At 56.3% G+C, this 17,500-nt stretch overlaps 3 protein-coding genes across 3 annotated transcripts in view; 1 reads left to right on the top strand and 2 right to left on the bottom strand.

Annotated features, from left to right (window-relative positions):
- dpp3 (dipeptidyl-peptidase 3) overlaps positions 1-3,440 on the bottom strand; it is a 36,198-nt gene extending 32,758 nt beyond the window's left edge. Inside the window, exons 1-2 of the mRNA XM_080184544.1 lie at positions 3,371-3,440; positions 889-1,190 (exon numbers count right to left, since the gene is read on the bottom strand). Of these exons, the coding sequence (XP_080040670.1) occupies positions 889-1,158 (270 nt within the window). The 5' untranslated portion in view covers positions 1,159-1,190; positions 3,371-3,440. The remainder of the gene's footprint in view (positions 1-888; positions 1,191-3,370) is intronic.
- Positions 3,441-4,242: 802 nt separating this feature from the next.
- Positions 4,243-9,316, top strand: LOC145340118 (distal membrane-arm assembly complex protein 1-like). The gene is made up of 2 exons (XM_080184545.1): positions 4,243-4,521; positions 8,015-9,316. The coding sequence occupies exons 1-2, from the start codon at positions 4,350-4,352 to the stop codon at positions 8,086-8,088; spliced, it is 246 nt and encodes an 81-aa protein (XP_080040671.1). The 5' UTR covers positions 4,243-4,349; the 3' UTR covers positions 8,089-9,316.
- A 1,811-nt stretch (positions 9,317-11,127) lies between these two features.
- On the bottom strand, positions 11,128-17,494 carry ubxn1 (UBX domain protein 1). The gene is made up of 4 exons (XM_080184542.1): positions 17,394-17,494; positions 16,509-16,560; positions 13,046-13,226; positions 11,128-11,485 (listed from the first exon to the last, which is right to left on the bottom strand). The coding sequence occupies exons 1-4, from the start codon at positions 17,447-17,449 to the stop codon at positions 11,445-11,447; spliced, it is 330 nt and encodes a 109-aa protein (XP_080040668.1). The 5' UTR covers positions 17,450-17,494; the 3' UTR covers positions 11,128-11,444.
- Between the last annotated feature and the right edge of the window lie 6 nt (positions 17,495-17,500).

Genomic DNA, 17,500 nt, shown 5'->3' with positions numbered 1-17,500 from the left:
TGCACCCTCTCCTTTCCTTCTCTATGAACGGTATGCTTTGTCTGTACAGTGCACAAGAAACAATACTTTTCACTGTATCCAGGTACACGTGACAGGAATAAATCAAATGCAATGTGTGCAGTCTCTCTCTGTCTCTCTTTATCGATATGTTAATGTAGGGGCAATAATGAATTTGAAGATTTTAAATCATTTTATAACTCAATTCCTTTCCCCTTTTGGTCACGTGCCTTCAATTCACAAAAGCCTGACCTTGACACAAGGCCCTGAAATACATCCGGCCAGTCCCCACGTCACGGGGGTGGCGGGGGGGATGGAGAGAGAACGGGAATGTTACTGATCGCGCTGTGTCACAAGTAGGCTTACATTAACACCGCAATGAAGTTACTGTGAAAGTGCCCCAGTCGCCACACCTCTGTTCGGGTTACACTGAGGGAGAATTTAGCACCTAACCCGCAAGTCTTGTGGGGGGAAACCGGAGCACCCGGAGACACAGGATGTCTAGAGGAAAGAATGCGCAGACACGGGGTGGGGGACAACTCGGGTCATTTTCCCCGGAGCAGAGAAAGCTGAGGGGGAGGGACACGACTGAGGTGTGGAAGATTGTGAGGGGTATCGGGCAGGGTGAGCGTGGGGGTGGGTGAGCAGCTGTTCCCCTGCGCGGAGGGGTCTGCCACGAGGGGGCAGAGTGAGTTCTGCGCGGGTCTCCTACAGGCACTCTGGTTTCCCCCCGCAGTCTGAATTCTCCCCTCGCGTACCCGAACAGGCGCCCGAGCGTGGTCACTCGGGGATCTTCACAGTCGGGGAAGGTGGGGTGCGGGCGGTGGGAGAGATCCAGAGTTTGTGCAGGGCAGCGTTTTGGGGGAAAGTGGGGGACGGGGGGGGGTTTACCTGGTACTCCTCGGCAGACAAGCCCACGGCCGTGGCCGTGTCCTGCAGCTCCGAGGGAGTTTGAGCCCGGAACAGCTTCATCAGCAGCACGTAGATGGCTGGTGACTCCGGAGAGGTCTGCAGCAGCACCACCAGGCCCCCGTACCAGGACGCCCGGGAGATGTAGTGGGCGTACAGCTTCTCATCCTTGGACAGCAGCTGGAAGGCTTCGCAGCAGTCCAGCAGCGAGATGCTGGTGTCGTTCGGCAAGATGTACTGGGAGTCAACCATCTTCACGCCTGTGGTTCGAGGATGTGTGAAATCTGCAAACGGAAGGACAGTAATCAGATTCAGCACAACACCAGAACGAGGGACACAAGGCCATTCAGCCTCTCGATCTGCTACACCATTCTATATCATCGCTACCTAACCACAACTCCCCACCCCACCCCCCCCAGAACTTTCAACTCTCTCAGACATCTAACTCCAAACAATCCCTACAATGCAGAAGGGGGCCATTTGGCACATCAGATCTGTACTGACCCTCCAAAAGAGCATCTTACCCAGACACACGCTACTGCGGGAACCCCACACACACACACACTTCACACAGCCAATCCACCTAACCTACATATCTAACTGACAAGCGCTCCCTCGGCGCTGACCCTCCCGCAGTGCGGCGCTCCCTCAGCACCGACCCTCCCGCAGTGCGGCGCTCCCTCGGCACCGACCCTCCCGCAGTGCGGCGCTCCCTCGGCGCCGACCCTCCCGCAGTGCGGCGCTCCCTCGGCACCGACCCTCCCGCAGTGCGGCGCTCCCTCGGCACCGACCCTCCCACAGTGCGGCGCTCCCTCGGCGCCGACCCTCCCACAGTGCGGCGCTCCCTCGGCACCGACCCTCCCACAGTGCGGCGCTCCCTCGGCGCCGACCCTCCCACAGTGCGGCGCTCCCTGAGCGCCGACCCTCCCACAGTGCGGCACTCCCTCAGCACCGACCCTCCCGCAGTGCGGCGCTCCCTCAGCGCCGACCCTCCCACAGTGCGGCGCTCCCTCAGCACCGACCCTCCCACAGTGCGGCGCTCCCTCAGCGCCGACCCTCCCACAGTGCGGCGCTCCCTCAGCGCCGACCCTCCCGCAGTGCGGCGCTCCCTCGGCGCCGACCCTCCCGCAGTGCGGCGCTCCCTCGGCACCGACCCTCCCGCAGTGCGGCGCTCCCTCGGCGCCGACCCTCCCGCAGTGCGGCGCTCCCTCGGCGCCGACCCTCCCGCAGTGCGGCGCTCCCTCGGCGCCGACCCTCCCGCAGTGCGGCGCTCCCTCGGCACCGACCCTCCCACAGTGCGGCACTCCCTCAGCACTGACCCTCCCACAGTGCGGCACTCCCTCAGCGCTGACCCTCCCACAGTGCGGCGCTCCCTCAGCACCGACCCTCCCACAGTGCGGCGCTCCCTCAGCACCGACCCTCCCACAGTGCGGCGCTCCCTCAGCACCGACCCTCCCGCAGTGCGGCGCTCCCTCAGCACCGACCCTCCCGCAGTGCGGCGCTCCCTCGGCGCCGACCCTGAGGGTGTGCTGCGCTTGGGGTCTCAGCAATAACCCTGGCAGATCACTGCCTGCCAATCAGAAAAAGACACGACCCCAATGTTATACTGGGGGGCGGTGGGGGGGGCGACGCTACCCCTAATATTAAACCGGGGGGGACGGGGGACAGGCGACGCTACCCCTAATATTAGACCGGGGGCGACTTTACCCCTAATATTAAACTGGGGGGGGCAACGCTACCCCTAATATTAAACCGGTTGGGGGAGGGGGGGGGCAATGGGCAACGCTACCCCTAATATTAGACCGGGGGCGACTTTACCCCTAATATTAAACTGGGGGGGGGGGGGGGTGACGCTACCCCTAATATTAAACCGAGGGGTGGCGACGCTACCCCTAATATTAAACCAGGGGGTGCAACGCTACCCCTAATATTAGACCGGGGGGCGACTTTACCCCTAATATTAAACCGGGGGTGATGCTACCCCTAATATTAAAAAGGGGTGACTTTACCCCAAATGTTAAAAAGGGGTGACTTTACCCCAAATGTTAAAAAGGGGTGACTTTACCCCAAATGTTAAAAAGGGGTGACTTTACCCCAAATGTTAAAAAGGGGTGACTTTACCCCAAATGTTAAAAAGGGGTGACTTTACCCCTAATATTAAACCAGGGGTGACTTTACCCCTAATATTAAAAGGGGCAAGTTTACCCCAATATCAATCAGGGAGTAATGTACTCCAAATATTAAACAGGGGTAATATACCCCCAATATTAAATAAGGGATAACATATTAAATAGGGGAAATCTTACCCCTAATATTGATGGGGGGAATTTTATCCCTATTGCTAAATCGGACTGATGAATATTCCACCCTATGTCTACAATAAGGAACTTTCTGCAGCTAAATCTGCACAGATCTTTGTATATACACATAGACAGGAAAAGATGAATGGTCCCATTTCCCTCACCCGCAACACCAACGCCCAATTCCCCGTCCTCCTCCACCGGCCGCCGCGGCACTCTGAGACCCTTGGCCAACCTGAGCGGCTACCCAACGTGCCGGCGTGCCGTCCCCCCTTGAGGCTGTCCACCAATCACAGCTCTGCTCGCGCCCCTCCTTGACTGACAGCTCGATCTACCCATCACCTTCGTGCGCTTGTCTTGACGGACAGCCAGGTAGACCAATCAGCGAAGGGGGGCCGGGCCGACTGCCGGTGCCTTCCACCAATCGAGGATGCGCCCGCCCCGGCTTGACTGACAGGTTTCGAGTCCAATCAACGTCCGGTGTTTGTCCTGATTGACAGCGACATTGACCAATAGACTGTGACCGTTCCACTAATCAGGCGGGAGGATTGGGGAGGGCGACCCTGCGCATGGGTACGCGGAACCGACGGGCAAATCAGTCACGTGGTCCCAAATATCAACGGCTGCGCGCGAACATTTATTTTAACGCGACGCCGCTTTGGCAAAATCAAATATCGTGATGAGTGAAAGGCGGGTAAGAGCCTTCAGAATATTGGGTGAAATGTAAAAATAAATTCGGGGAACAAAATAGATGTTGACCTTCTCTGACCTCCAATCTTGATTGACATGTCGCTGCACCAATCAGAGGGCGGGGCTGCTGATTGACAGCCAGACTAGCTAATCAGGGTGAGTGGGGCAGGACTCGACGAGGTGAGGGGTCAACCATGTCAAGTTTGTTTAATAATCGAATCAAATCCCGTTTCAAATGTCTTCTAAGTCTATATTTATAACTCTCACCATCCAAATAATTTTTTTTTAACATTCAGTCCAATTTCTTGAAATGAATCTTTTATTTTTGGTGGGGCGGAACCAGTCTCCCGAGCCTTCCACTTCCGGTTCGACGGGGGGGACGGTTTAGACCCGGACGCTGCTCGCGGTCAAAGTGTCCGTCCCTGTGGAAGGTTCCGTGTGTGTTTCTGTCTCATGGCGCCTCCTGCTGCTGCCGCCTTGAAGGACTGTTGGGGCTGCCGGCTGGTGTGCGGGGCCGGCCTGCTGGGGGCCGGCGGCTACGTGCTGGCCGCGGCCCGCCAGGTGATGAAGAGCCGGGGGGCGCCGCCTGGCATGGGCACGGTGGCGCAGATCGTCTTCGGCGTGGGTGGGTACCGGGCGCGGAGGGGGTGGCCCCAGCGCGGAGGGAGTGGCCCCAGGGCGGAGGGAGGGCCCCAGAGCGGAGGGGGTGGCCCCAGGGCGGAGGGGGGTGGCCCCAGGGCGGAGGGAGGGCCCCAGAGCGGAGGGGGTGGCCCCACGGCGGAGGGAGGGCTCCACAGCTTGGGGGGAGGGCTCCAGCGCGGAGGGAGCGCCTGATCCACCACCAGTCCCCCAGCCTGGACCCCCTGACCACCTCTGCCAGACTGTCCCATGCCCCCCTTGCTGCTGCCCTGAACCCCGTCCCTGCCTGGCGTCCCCACCTCGCTTGCCCACCTAGCTGCCACCATGTTATGTTAGATACTGCCACATTATATCCACCTCCACCACCTCCGCCAGACCATCCCGTGACCCCTGCCCTGAAACCCCTCCCTACCCGGCATCCCCAACTCGTTCACCCACCCCGCTGCCACCATATTACGTGAGATTCCCCCCATGTTATATTAACCTCTACTGTGTCCCCCACCTCGCTCACCCTCCCCGCTGCCACCATGTTACATTAGATTCCCCCACATTATATTAGCCTCCACCAGACCATCTCGGACCTCCTGCCTCACCCCCTCGCCGCTGCCCTGAACCCCATCCCTGCCCCGTGTCCCCCACCTCGATTTCCCCCACGTTACATTAACTCCTGCCACATCCGTACATTTATTATTGTCCTATGTATTAGCATACAGTAGAAAAGTGCTATACAGACAAAGCGTACCGTTCACGGAGAAGGAAAGGAGAGAGTGCAGAATGTAGTGTTACAGTCATAGCTGGGGTGTAGAGAAAGATCAACTCAATGTGAGGTGGGTCCATTCAAAAGTCTGACAGCAGCAGGGAAGAAGCTGTTCTTGAGTTGGTTGGTGCATGACCTCAGACTTTTGTATCTTTTCCCGGATGGGAGAAGGTGGAAGAGAGAATGTCCGGGGTGCGTGGGGTCCTTGATTATGCCGGCTGCTTTTCCCCTAGGCAGCGGGAAGTGTGGATGGAGTCAATGGATGGGAGGCTGGTTTGCCTGATGGATTGGGCTACATTCACGACCTTTTGCAGTGCCTTGCGGTCTTGGGCAGAGCTCACCTACCCATTTGCCACCATGTTACATTAGCCTCCCCAACCCTCCGAAGCTGAGGCTTCCCTTCCGATCTGCTGCCCGTCCCCACACACCAAATTGTGTGCAGTCTGAGGCACCGCACACTCTGTGCCCTGCGTCGGTTGCCAATCTATATACCACCCCCACCCAATTTTGCGTGTGGTTTTGATTCTTATCATGCTGATCCTTATTTTCATACTGCTCTTTACCACCATGGAGTGGCTGTAACCTCCTCCAGTCCCTATCACAGAATGCCTACAGGCCATTCAGCCCATCGAGCCTGCACCATCAAAAATCCCACCCAGACTCTATCCCCATAACCCCATGTATTTACCCTGCTAATCCTGACACTGTGGCCAATCCACCTAACCCGCACATCTTTGGACACTAAGGGGAAATTTAGAATCATAGAGTTCATATAATCATGGAACCCTGACAGTCCAGAAGGGGGCCATTCGACCCAGCTAGCCTGCACCGACAACGATCCCACCCGATCCCTGTAACCCCACATATCTACCCCCACCGCGCCCCCCCCAAAATTAGGATGAATTTAGCATGGCCAATCCACCTAACCCTCATCTTTTATTTTTAGTGTCATAAGTAAGGCTTGCATTAACACTACAATGAAGTTACTGTGAAAATCCCCTAGTCACCCACACTCCAGCGCCTGTTCGAGTCAATGCACCCTAACTAGCACGTCTTCTGGACCGTGGGAGGAAACCAGAACACCCGGAGGAAACCCACGCAGACGCGGGGAGAATGTGCAGACTCCACACAGACAGTGACCCGAGGCCGGGAATCGAACCTGGATCCCTGGCGTTGTGAGGCAGCCGTGCTAACCCACTGTGCTGCACTCCCTCCCTATCTCTGTAACCTCCTCCAGCCCCCTACACCCCCTCCCTATCTCTGTAACCTCCTCCAGCCCCTACAACCCTCCGAGATCTCTGAGCTCCTCCAATTCCGGCCTCTCTCACATCCCCCGATTCCCATTGCTCCGCCATTGGCAGCCGTGCCTTCAGCTGCCTGGGGAGCCCTAAACTCTGGAATTCCCTCTGTAAACCCCTCCACCTTTCTGTCTCTCCGTCTCTATTACTTTTAAGTTGCCCCTCGCCTGCCCCAATGGCTTTGTACCCGTTATGCCACCCCCTGCTCTGATTGCTGTGCTGTTAACGAACTGAAGTTTTAAAAATCTGATTGGTTATTTTATTTGCTATTTAAAATCAGTTTGGTCACACGTGGGAATTGAACCTGTTGTCGCTGGGTGACAGTTTGCTTGTTTTCTATTTTTTCCCTCCTGGTTTACCCTGCAGACTGGAATCTTTTCAGACTTGTTTGCTTTGATCCTGTGGACTGCATTTGTAAACAAAAATGCTTTTATCACCCCTCTGTCCGCACCCACGACTCTGTCAGGGGGGCTAGCAGGGGTTATGGGGATAGGGCCTGGGTGGGATTGTGGTCAGTGCAGACTCGATGGGCCAAATGACCTTTCTGCACTGCTGGGATTTGATGGTTTCCCACATGAGGAGAATGCGCCGCACTGTCGGGAAGTCCGTGATTCCCCCTCCCGGAGTCATATAAGACCACAAGACGTAGGAGCAGAATGAGGCCACTCGGCCCATCGAGTCTGCTCCGCCATTCAATCATGGCTGATATTTTTCTCATCCCCATTCTCCTGCCTTTTCCCCATAACCCCTGATCCCCTTATTAATCAAGAACCTATCTATCTCTGTCTTAAAGACACTCAATGACCCGGCCTCCACAGCCTTCTGCGGCAGAGTTTCACAGATTCCCCACTCTCTGGCTGAAGAAATTCCTCCTCATCTCTGTTTTAAAGGATCGTCCCTTTAGCCTGAGGTTGTCCCCTCTGGTTCTAGTTTTTCCTACTAGTGGAAACATCCTCTCCACGTCCACTCTATCCAGGCCTCGCAGTATCCTGTAAGTTTCAATGAGATCTCCCCCTCATCCTTCTAAACTCCAACAAGTACAGACCCAGAGTCCTCAACCATTCCTCATACGACAAGCTCTTCATTCCAGGGATCATTCTTGTGAACCTCCACTGGACCCTTTCCAAGACCAGCACATCCTTCCTTAGATACGGGGGCCCAGAACTGCTCACAATACTCCAAATGGGGTCTGACCAGAGCCTTATTCAGCCTCAGAAGAATGACCTGTCCACATCAGTTAGGCGCCTGACAGATCGCGAGAGCTGCAACATGCTTCATAAGAGGGCAAAGAACTTTCCAGAAAGGTTTGGAGTGATCTGTGTGGAGGGCCAGCGGGGTGATTGGGAGAGTAGGCAGAGTGGGTTGAATGGCCTCCTGTTCTCCCATTCCAATGTCTAATCTTTACCTCTCTTTCTGCCCGGCAGGTTTGGCTTCCTGGGGGGTGGTGGTCTTAGTTGACCCAGTGAACAATATACAGCTCAAGTCGGCGGGACGCTAACACACCGATCGCAGGACGGGGATAGAGCCCTTTCCTGCCCCGCAGCACCTGAACCTTCAACGTGAATGCAAACCATCAGGACTCTGCCCCTGAAGAACAGCACGGGAACAGGCCCTTCGGCCCATCAAGCCTGCGCCAACACACGGCACCTTTCAATCTAAAGACCTTTTGCCTGTACGCAGTCCGTACCCCTCTATACCCGACCTATTCATGTAGCTACCAAGATGCCTCTTAAGCGTTGCTATTGTACCTGCTTCTACCAGCTCCTCTGGCAGCACGTTCCAGACACTTACTGCCCTTTGTGTTATCAACAACCTTGCCTCTCACATCTCCTTTAACCTTTCCCCCTTTTAAACTTTACCCTTTTGGGTGGCACAGCGATTAGCGCTGCTGCTGCTGCTGCCTCACAGCGCCAGGGACCAGGGTTCAATTCCTGGCCTCAGGTCACAGAGTCTGTGCACAGCCTGCACGTTCTCCCTGTGTCTGCGTGGGTTTCCTTCCACAGTCTGAAAGACATGCTGGTTAGGTGCTAAATGCTCTCTGTGTAAGCCAAACAGGTGCTAGACTGTGGCAACTAGGGGATTTTCACAGTAACTTTAGTGTTAATGTAAACCTACTTTTGACACTAATACATAAACTTTGAGATGTGCGGGTGAGGTGGATTGGCCATCTAAATTGTCTCTTAGTGTCCCAAGATGTGCTGGTTAGGTGGATTGGCCCTGCTAAATTGCCGCTTGGTGTCAGGGGATCAGCAGGGTAAATATGTAGGGTTACAGGGATAGGGCCTGGGTGGGGTTGTTATCTGCACCGTAAGGATTCTACGATTTAACCTTAAACCTACAACACCACCCCCCCCCCCCCAACCCCAATCATTGATATTTCTGATCTTGGGGGGGGAATAAAGACTCCAACTTCCCGTTCTATCCACACCGCTCATCGTTGTGTAAAGGTCTATCAGGTTCGCCTGTCAACCCCGGACATCATTCTGCTCCCGAGGGGACTGCGGGGGGGAGGGGAGTTCCGAGTGAATGTTCCGCAGTGCGGAGGGAACTCATTCTCACCTGTCCAGGAGTGTGAGGAGGAATATTTTTGCACTGAATGAAGGTGAACTTTAGTCTGGCTCTGTGTACCTGCCTGATCACTGTTTGTGTACAACTTCAACCTGGTTCACCTCACTGTGTTTCAAAGAATCACTGACACTGATTAAAATGTCTGGAGAACCCTGTAACGGCTGTGCCCCCTTTCTTCCGATCAGGGGCCCGTCCCTATGTGAATGAGTTCCCTCCTCAACGTCAAGGGAGGAATCGCACACAAGACCCCTCTCCTAACCTCGATGGGTTAGTTCCACGGAAATTTACCATTGCACTGCCTTCCCCCACCCTCAGCTCCAGATAATATCCTCGGAAAAATCTACACCGTGAAAAGCTAGTGAAATTAATGTCAAACTGTATCATTTATGTGTTTACAACTGATTGGGATGGTGCGGTGTAGGGCGGGGGGAGTGGGATTAGACTGGGTGGGATATTAAAGGGTGCGGGGAGTGATGAGGGAGAGCGGGATTAGACCGGGCAGGATATTAAAGGGTGAGGGGGAGAGTGGGATTAGACTGGGTGGGATATTAAAGGGTGCGGGGAGTGAGGTTTAATTTGCTCAGTGAAGTGGTTTAGAATTGGGTTATTCAGATATTGAAATATCTTTATTTTAAAAAAATTATTTGCTCTGATTTTTTGACAAGGATTATTAGAATTGAGCGCTGAGATTGAAGAATTTTCTGTGTACAGGGAAGTAGATACTCAAGACAGCCGTACATCACAGGGATGTGGGCACAGTCTACTGGATGGTGGGATTAGAATGGGAGACTGGATATTTTATTTCTAGGCTGGCACAGTCACCGCTGAATGGCCTCTTGTTGTGTGATGGGGACATAACCATTAGAGAGGAGGATTGGAATGGTATAAATTCCTGATCACCCTCCCATGGATGTGGGGAATGAAGGGACACAGGCAGTGTGGTAATGTGTCCTAACCCAGACCACCATCTGGGCAGGTACTGGAGCTTGCTAACTTCCCCGGCCAACACACTCAGTGCTGAGGGAGTGCCGCACTGTCAGGGACAGCTCCATTGTATGTGGCACCAAGGAAGATGGCCGTGGTGGCTGGAGGTCAGTCATCTCAGCCTTTTTGTTTTATTAATTTGTGGGACATGGGCATCGCTGGCTGGGCCCAGCATTTATTACCCATCCCTAGTTGCCCCTTGAGAGGGTGGTGGTGAGCTGCCTTCTTGAATCGCTGCAGTCCACGTGCCGGGGGTTGACCCACAATGCCGTTAGGGAGGGAATTCCAGGATTTTGACCCAGTGACTGCGAAGGAACAGCCGATATATTCCCAAGCCAGGACGGTGAGTGGCTTGGAGGGGACCTTGCAGGTGGTGGTGTTCCCCATGTATCTGCTGTCCCTTGTCCTTCAGACAGAAGTGGTCGTGGGGTTTGGAAGGTGCTGTCTAAGGATCTTTGGTGAGTTGCTGCAGTGCATCTTGTCGATGGTACACACTGCTGCTACTGAGCGTCGATGGAGGAGGGAGTGAATGGGGTGTTGATCGAGCGGGGCTGCTTTGTCCTGGATGGTGTCGAGCTTCTCGAGTGTTGTTGGAGCCGCACCCATCCAGGCAAGCGGGGAGAATTCCATCACACTCCTGACTTGTGTCCTTGTAGATGGTGGATAGGATTTGGGGAGTCAGGAGGTGAGTTACTCAGGGGTGGGGGGGTGGGGAGGGGAGAGGAGGAGGAAGAAGGGAAGGAGGGAGGGGAGGAAGAAGGGAAGGAGGGAGGGAGGGAAGGAAGGAGGGAGGGAGGGAAGGAGGGAGGGAGGGAAGGAGGGAGGGAGGGAAGGAGGGAAAGGAGGGAGGGAGGGAAGGAGGGAGGGAGGGAGGGAAGGAGGTTATAAGTTCTGGCCAACAATGTTCACCTGCTGTGAAAATAAACCCCTGGGGGATACGTTGGATATAAATGGGGGGAATAACACAGAGCAAAAATTGGCAGGGTTAACAAAACATTCACACCTCTTTATTCCACTCTTTAATTTATCTGAAGATAAACAAGTTGTTCCTGTGGAAGGCAGCCAGTTTCACACGGATAAAGCACTGGGGATGGCACACTCACAGGCATCGTTTCAGAGTCTGCAGCTTCGGAAGGAGAATGCAAGTCTATGTCCTTTCACATGCTCTCTCTCTGTCACACACCCTCCCTGTCAAGTCTCCAGAACGTGTACAACACCCATTTAGTGTTGTGAAGGAAGATCGAGTGGACGGGACTCTCCTCGGGGGACCCCCCCGCCGTCCCTCCCACGCACACATCGTGTTTACTTCTTGCAAACAAACAGCACAGCAGAGGGAACCAGGCCTGCAAAAACAGGAAAGAACAGCATTTATCCATTTACTGCTTTCCCCGAGAGATCGTCTGCTACAACTGTGTACTGACAGGACACGATTAACCAAAACATCAGGACATTCAGGCTCTGTCTGCCCTGTTGGGGTGGGTGTAAAACATTTCCACGCTGCTCCCTCGGCGCCGGCCCTCCCGCAGTGTGGCGCTCCCTCGGCACCCACCCTCCCGCAGCGCGGCGCACCCCCCCTCCCACAGTGCGGCGCTCCCTCGGCACCGGCCCTCCCGCAGAGCGGCGCTCCCTCGGCACTGACCCTCCCACAGTGCGGCGCTCCCTCGGCACCGACCCTCCCACAGTGCGGCGCTCCCTCGGCACCGACCCTCCCACAGTGCGGCGCTCCCTCGGCACCGACCCTCCCACAGTGCGGCGCTCCCTCAGCACCGACCCTCCCACAGTGCGGCGCTCCCTCGGCACCGACCCTCCCACAGTGCGGCGCTCCCTCGGCACCGACCCTCCCACAGTGCGGCGCTCCCTCGGCACCGACCCTCCCACAGTGCGGCGCTCCCTCGGCACCGACCCTCCCACAGTGCGGCGCTCCCTCGGCACCGGCCCTCCCACAGTGCGGCGCTCCCTCGGCACCGGCCCTCCCACAGTGCGGCGCTCCCTCGGCACCGACCCTCCCACAGTGCGGCGCTCCCTCGGCACCGACCCTCCCACAGTGCGGCGCTCCCTCGGCACCGACCCTCCCACAGTGCGGCGCTCCCTCGGCACCGACCCTCCCACAGTGCGGCGCTCCCTCGGCACCGACCCTCCCACAGTGCGGCGCTCCCTCGGCACCGACCCTCCCACAGTGCGGCGCTCCCTCGGCACCGACCCTCCCACAGTGCGGCGCTCCCTCGGCACCGACCCTCCCACAGTGCGGCGCTCCCTCGGCACCGATCCTCCCACAGTGCGGCGCTCCCTCGGCACCGGCCCTCCCACAGTGCGGCGCTCCCTCAGCACCGATCCTCCCACAGTGCGGCGCTCCCTCAGCACCGATCCTCCCACAGTGCGGCGCTCCCTCAGCACCGACCCTCCCACAGTGCGGCGCTCCCTCAGCACCGACCCTCCCACAGTGCGGCGCTCCCTCAGCACTGACCCTCCCACAGTGCGGCGCTCCCTCAGCACTGACCCTCCCACAGTGCGGCGCTCCCTCAGCACCGACCCTCCCACAGTGCGGCGCTCCCTCAGCACTGACCCTCCCACAGTGCGGCGCTCCCTCAGCACTGACCCTCCCACAGTGCGGCGCTCCCTCAGCACTGACCCTCCCACAGTGCGGCGCTCCCTCAGCACTGACCCTCCCACAGTGCGGCGCTCCCTCAGCACTGACCCTCCCACAGTGCGGCGCTCCCTCAGCACTGACCCTCCCACAGTGCGGCGCTCCCTCAGCACCGACCCTCCCGCAGTGCGGCGCTCCCTCAGCACTGACCCTCCCACAGTGCGGTGCTCCCTCAGCACCGACCCTCCCGCAGTGCGGCGCCCACACACTGGTCAGATCCCATAGAGAAGGGTGAACATTCTGATGTCCCGCTGCCTACCTAACTCCTGAAGTGGTTTCTCCATGTCCTCCTCGGAGAAGACCTTGCGTGGGAAGGAGGTCATTAGATTGAAGTTTCCTGCCTCATCCTGCTGTTTCAGCTGGACAAACAGTCTCACGGCTGCCAGCTGCTCCCGGCTCTTGAAGGACTGCGTCAGCTGCGTCCCATCTAACAGACGGATCTGGAAACAGGGTGGGAGAGAGAACACAGTCAGCATTGAGCAGATCAGCACAAACCCCCTGGAACTGCCCTCCGGAGAGTTCCCAGTGACACCAGGGCAGAACTCTGCTGGCAGCCCTGAGGCTAAAGCCGTGCTGCTGGATAAATACAGCTCACAAACCCGCACCATCTCTTGAACAGGTCCAATTTTAAACCCCAGCACTCAGAAGCCAGGACATTTTAGAATCATAGACTCCCAACAGTGCAGAACATAAGAAATAGGAACAGGAGTAGGCCATCTAGCCCTTCGAGCCTGCCCGCCATTCAATAAGATCATGGCTGATCTGTCGTGGTTCAGTTCCACATTCCCGCCCTCTCCCCATAACCCTTAATCCCCTCTCTCATCAAAAACCCATCAACCCGTGTCTTAAAATATTTAGCGAGGTAGCCTCCACCACTTCAACGGGCAGAGAATTCCAGAGATTCACTACCCTTTGAGTGAAGAAGTTCCTCCTCAACTCTGTTCTAAACCACCCCCCCTTTATCTTGAGGCTATGCCCTCTAGTCCTACTATCCTTTCTGAGCGGGAAGAGTCTCTCCACCTCTATCCTATCCATCCCATTCATCATCTTATACGTCTCAATGAGATCTCCCCTCATTCTTCTAAACTCTAACGAGTACAAGCCTAATTTATTCAGCCTCTCCTCATAGCTCAACCTCCTCAACTCCGGCATCAGCCTAGTAAACCTCCTCTGCACTCCCTCCAAGGCCAAAATATCCTTGCGTAAGTACGGCGCCCAAAACTGCACACAGTACTCCAGCTGCGGCCTCACCAATGCCCTATACAGCTGCAGCAAGACCTCCCTACTTTTATATTCAATCCCCCTCGCTATGAAGGCCAGCATCCCATTCGCCTTCCTGACCACCTGCTGCACCTGCAAGCTGGGTTTTTGCGACTCATGCACAAGGACCCCGAGGTCCCTCTGCACCGTCGCCTGCTGCAGTTTTTCTCCATGTAAGTAATAATCCTTCCTACCATTATTCCTACCAAAGTGGACCACCTCGCACTTGCCAACATTAAATTCCATTTGCCAGTTCCTGGCCCATTCGCCCAGCCTATCTAGATCCTTCTGTAGACTCTTCCCACCCTCTGCACAATTTGCCTTTCCACCAATTTTGGTGTCATCAGCAAATTTCGACACCCTACACTCGGTTCCCTCCTCCAGATCATCTATATAAATGGTAAATAGCTGAAGCCCCAGCACCGACCCCTGGGGCACTCCACTAGTCACCATCCGCCAATCCGAATAGCACCCATTAACCCCCACTCTCTGCCTCCTATTTGACAACCAATCCTCTATCCACGCTAACACCCTACCCCCAACTCCATGCCCCCGACCTTCTGCAATAACCTGTGAGGTACCTTGTCAAACGCCTTCTGAAAATCCAGAAAGACCACATCCACCGGCTCTCTCTATCCACCGCCCTAGACACATCCTCATAGAACTCCAGTAAATTTGTCAGACACGACTTCCCCTTAACGAAACCGTGCTGCGTCTGCTCTATCAAGCAGTTCCCCTCTGGCTCATTGAGTCTGCAGTAACAATCCTACTCAAAGATATATCCGCAAATCTACTCATTTACCCTACTAATCCCCCTGACAAGGGCAATTTACCCTGGCCAATCCACCTAACCCACACATCTCTGGACACTAAGGGACAACTTAGCATGGCCAATCCACCCTAACCCGCACATCTTTGGACACTGAGGACAACTTAGCATGGCCAATCCACCTAACCTGCACATCTTTGGACACTAAGGGGCAATTTAGCATGGCCAATCCACCTAACCTGCACATCTTTGGACACTAAGGGACAATTTATCATGGCCAATCCACCTAACCTGCACATCTTTGGACTGTGGGAGGAAAACGGAGCACCCTGAGGAAACCCATGCAGACACAGAGAGAACGTGCAGACTCACACAGACAGTCACCCAAGCCAGGAATCGAACCCAGGTCCCTGGCACTGTGAGGTAGCAGTGTTAACCCACTGTGGAAGTTTACAACAGACTTGTTTCTCCAAAAATTTTTCGCTCATCAACGGTGAGAAAGACATTTGGTGGATGGGGTGGAGGGGTCACAGAATCCACACAGTGCAAAAGGGAACTATTTGACCCACTGTGCCACCTTATTGCATGGTAGCACAGTGATTAGCCCTGCTGCCTCACAGCGCCAGGGACCTGGGTTCAAATCCTGGCCTTGGGTCACTGTGTGGAATTTACACATTCTCTCTGCGTGTCTCGTGGGTTCTCGTGCCCCAGTTTCCTCCCACAGTCTGAAAAACGTGCTGGTTAGGTGGACTGGCCATAATAATTCGACCCTAGTGTCGGGGGGGGGGGGATTAGCAGGGTTAATATGTGGGGTTAAGAGAACACAGCCGGGGTGGGATTGTGGTCCCTGCAGACTCAAATGGGCCGAATGGCCTCCGTCTGCACCAAGAGAGGCGGAGAGACAGAGAGAGGTAGAGACCGAGACACAGAGAGGGGGACCAGGGGACCAAAAGAGAGAGAGACCAAGACCAAGACAGAGAGAGAGACAGACAGACAGACAGAGCGCGTGAGCTCGATGCGCCAGCAGAGTGTCCTCACCTGTAGTCTGCATTCATCGTACTCCCTTTTGGCTGCTGTCCCCTGGCTGGGCTGTGGTGGTGTAGGGGAAGGAGCAGCTGTTGCAGCAACACTGCCCGCACTGGCAGCCCGAACTGGAGGAAGGTGCCCGGGGAGGGAGGGGGGAAGAGGGGGGGAGGAAGAGGGGAAAAGGGTGGAGAAAGGGGGGGGCATTAAAAAACAGGGAGAAGATTTAGTGAAAGACCTCAGGCAGATACAACAACCCCTGCAGCCCTCCCTCACACCACCCCCTCCCCCCCCACCCGACACCCTGCCCTCCCCCCAACACCTCACCCCCGTGCATACGGTACCACACACCCCCCTTCCTCCTTGGCCCCCCCTCCCCTCCCCAGGCCTCTGCAGATCTTAGCTCAGACCGGACCTCACCCCACCGCCAACACCCAAACCCAAGCCCCCACCGGCCTGGGGTGGGGGGGGGGGGGGGTTCGCCTCTCGCTGACATCCTGGTCAGTGTGGCCATGATACCGCCCACAGCCACACAGCACTCGCCTGCTGGGGTCTCCGTGGGGGGGGGAGGGAGGGTCGGTGGGTGGGGGCTGTACCCAGTTGGGGGGGGGGGGGGGGGGGGGGTGCATGAAACGACCCCAGAGTGTCCGCGGTGGGGAGTGACGGTTACCTTGAGTGCCCTCTCGGCTTTGTCCCTCTCGATCCTCTCCCGAACCCTCTGTCTGAAAGGGAGAAATAAGCAGTGAAAGCAGCAAACCTCCCCGCACCGTCCACTCGCCCACCCTTCCCGTGCTAGCCCTTTGGTAGGTCTGTCAAATCCCCCACAGCCCTGAAGGTTCCTCCATCCAGTATTCCTCCAGTTCCGATCGAATCCGGCCCGCGTCACCGCAAAACCCAGTGGACAGCGAGTGAATTAAATCGACGGCGGCACAGTGGGTTAGCGCTGCTGCCTCACAGCGCCAGGGACCCGGGTTCGATTCCCGGCTTGGGTCACTGTCTGTGTGGAGTCTGCACCTTCTCCCCATGTCTGCGTGGGTTTCCTCCCACAGTCTGAGAAACGTGCTGGTTAGGGGCTAAATTCTCCCTCGGTGTAACCCGAACAGGGACGTGGTGACTAGGGGGACTTTCACAGTAACTTCATTGCAGCGTTAATGTAAGCCTCCCTCGTGTCACAAATAAATAAACTTTTAAGAAAATACCGAGGTCCATTGCAACGCGAAGCTCCCCAACGCACGAGGGACGAGTTTTAGGAATTCTGCTCAGATACGGACGGCAGGGGAGACGGGAGAGCTGGCAGGTCTGTCTGTGAAGTGGGCAGACGCAGGCAAGGGACCCTACACCCCTCAACTGGAAGGGGGTGTACACCTCCCACACACGCATGGGAAGGAGACCCCTCCTCCTCAAGCACACACATGCACACAAACACGGGAAGGGGACCCTCCCTCTTGCGCACACGCACACGCACACACACACACACACACACGCGCACGGGAACGGACCCTCCTCCTCCTGCTGGGCTCCCCAACCCTGGCGAGCGAGGTCCCGCTGCGTTTACTTGGCTCTGATGTCCTCGAGTTTCTCCTTCCTCCTCTCCTCGGCGATCTTCCTCATCTCTTCCTCCTGCAGCTTCTGTCGGATCAGCGAGAGCTCCTGGCCCTGTTT

The sequence above is a fragment of the Carcharhinus amblyrhynchos genome, unplaced genomic scaffold, assembly GCF_965287045.1.
Source record: "Carcharhinus amblyrhynchos unplaced genomic scaffold, sCarAmb.v2.hapA scaffold_787, whole genome shotgun sequence".
NCBI classification, from domain to species: Eukaryota; Metazoa; Chordata; class Chondrichthyes; order Carcharhiniformes; family Carcharhinidae; genus Carcharhinus; species Carcharhinus amblyrhynchos.
This window is presented reverse-complemented; position numbering and strand designations above follow the sequence as displayed.

What these genes read in the sequence shown, in the direction of transcription:
- LOC145340118 (XM_080184545.1), top strand. Translation starts at nt 4,350, where the DNA reads ATGGCGCCTCCTGCTGCTGCCGCCTTGAAGGACTGTTGGGGCTGCCGG. An exon ending in GCAGATCGTCTTCGGCGTGG is followed by an intron (nt 4,522 to 8,014) that starts GTGGGTACCGGG and finishes TCTGCCCGGCAG; the next exon opens with GTTTGGCTTCCTGGGGGGTG.
- ubxn1 (XM_080184542.1), bottom strand. Translation starts at nt 17,449, where the DNA reads ATGAGGAAGATCGCCGAGGAGAGGAGGAAGGAGAAACTCGAGGACATC. An exon ending in AAGCCGAGAGGGCACTCAAG is followed by an intron (nt 13,227 to 16,508) that starts GTAACCGTCACT and finishes CCCTGTTTCCAG; the next exon opens with ATCCGTCTGTTAGATGGGAC. An exon ending in GAAACCACTTCAGGAGTTAG is followed by an intron (nt 11,486 to 13,045) that starts GTAGGCAGCGGG and finishes CTGTTTTTGCAG; the next exon opens with GCCTGGTTCCCTCTGCTGTG.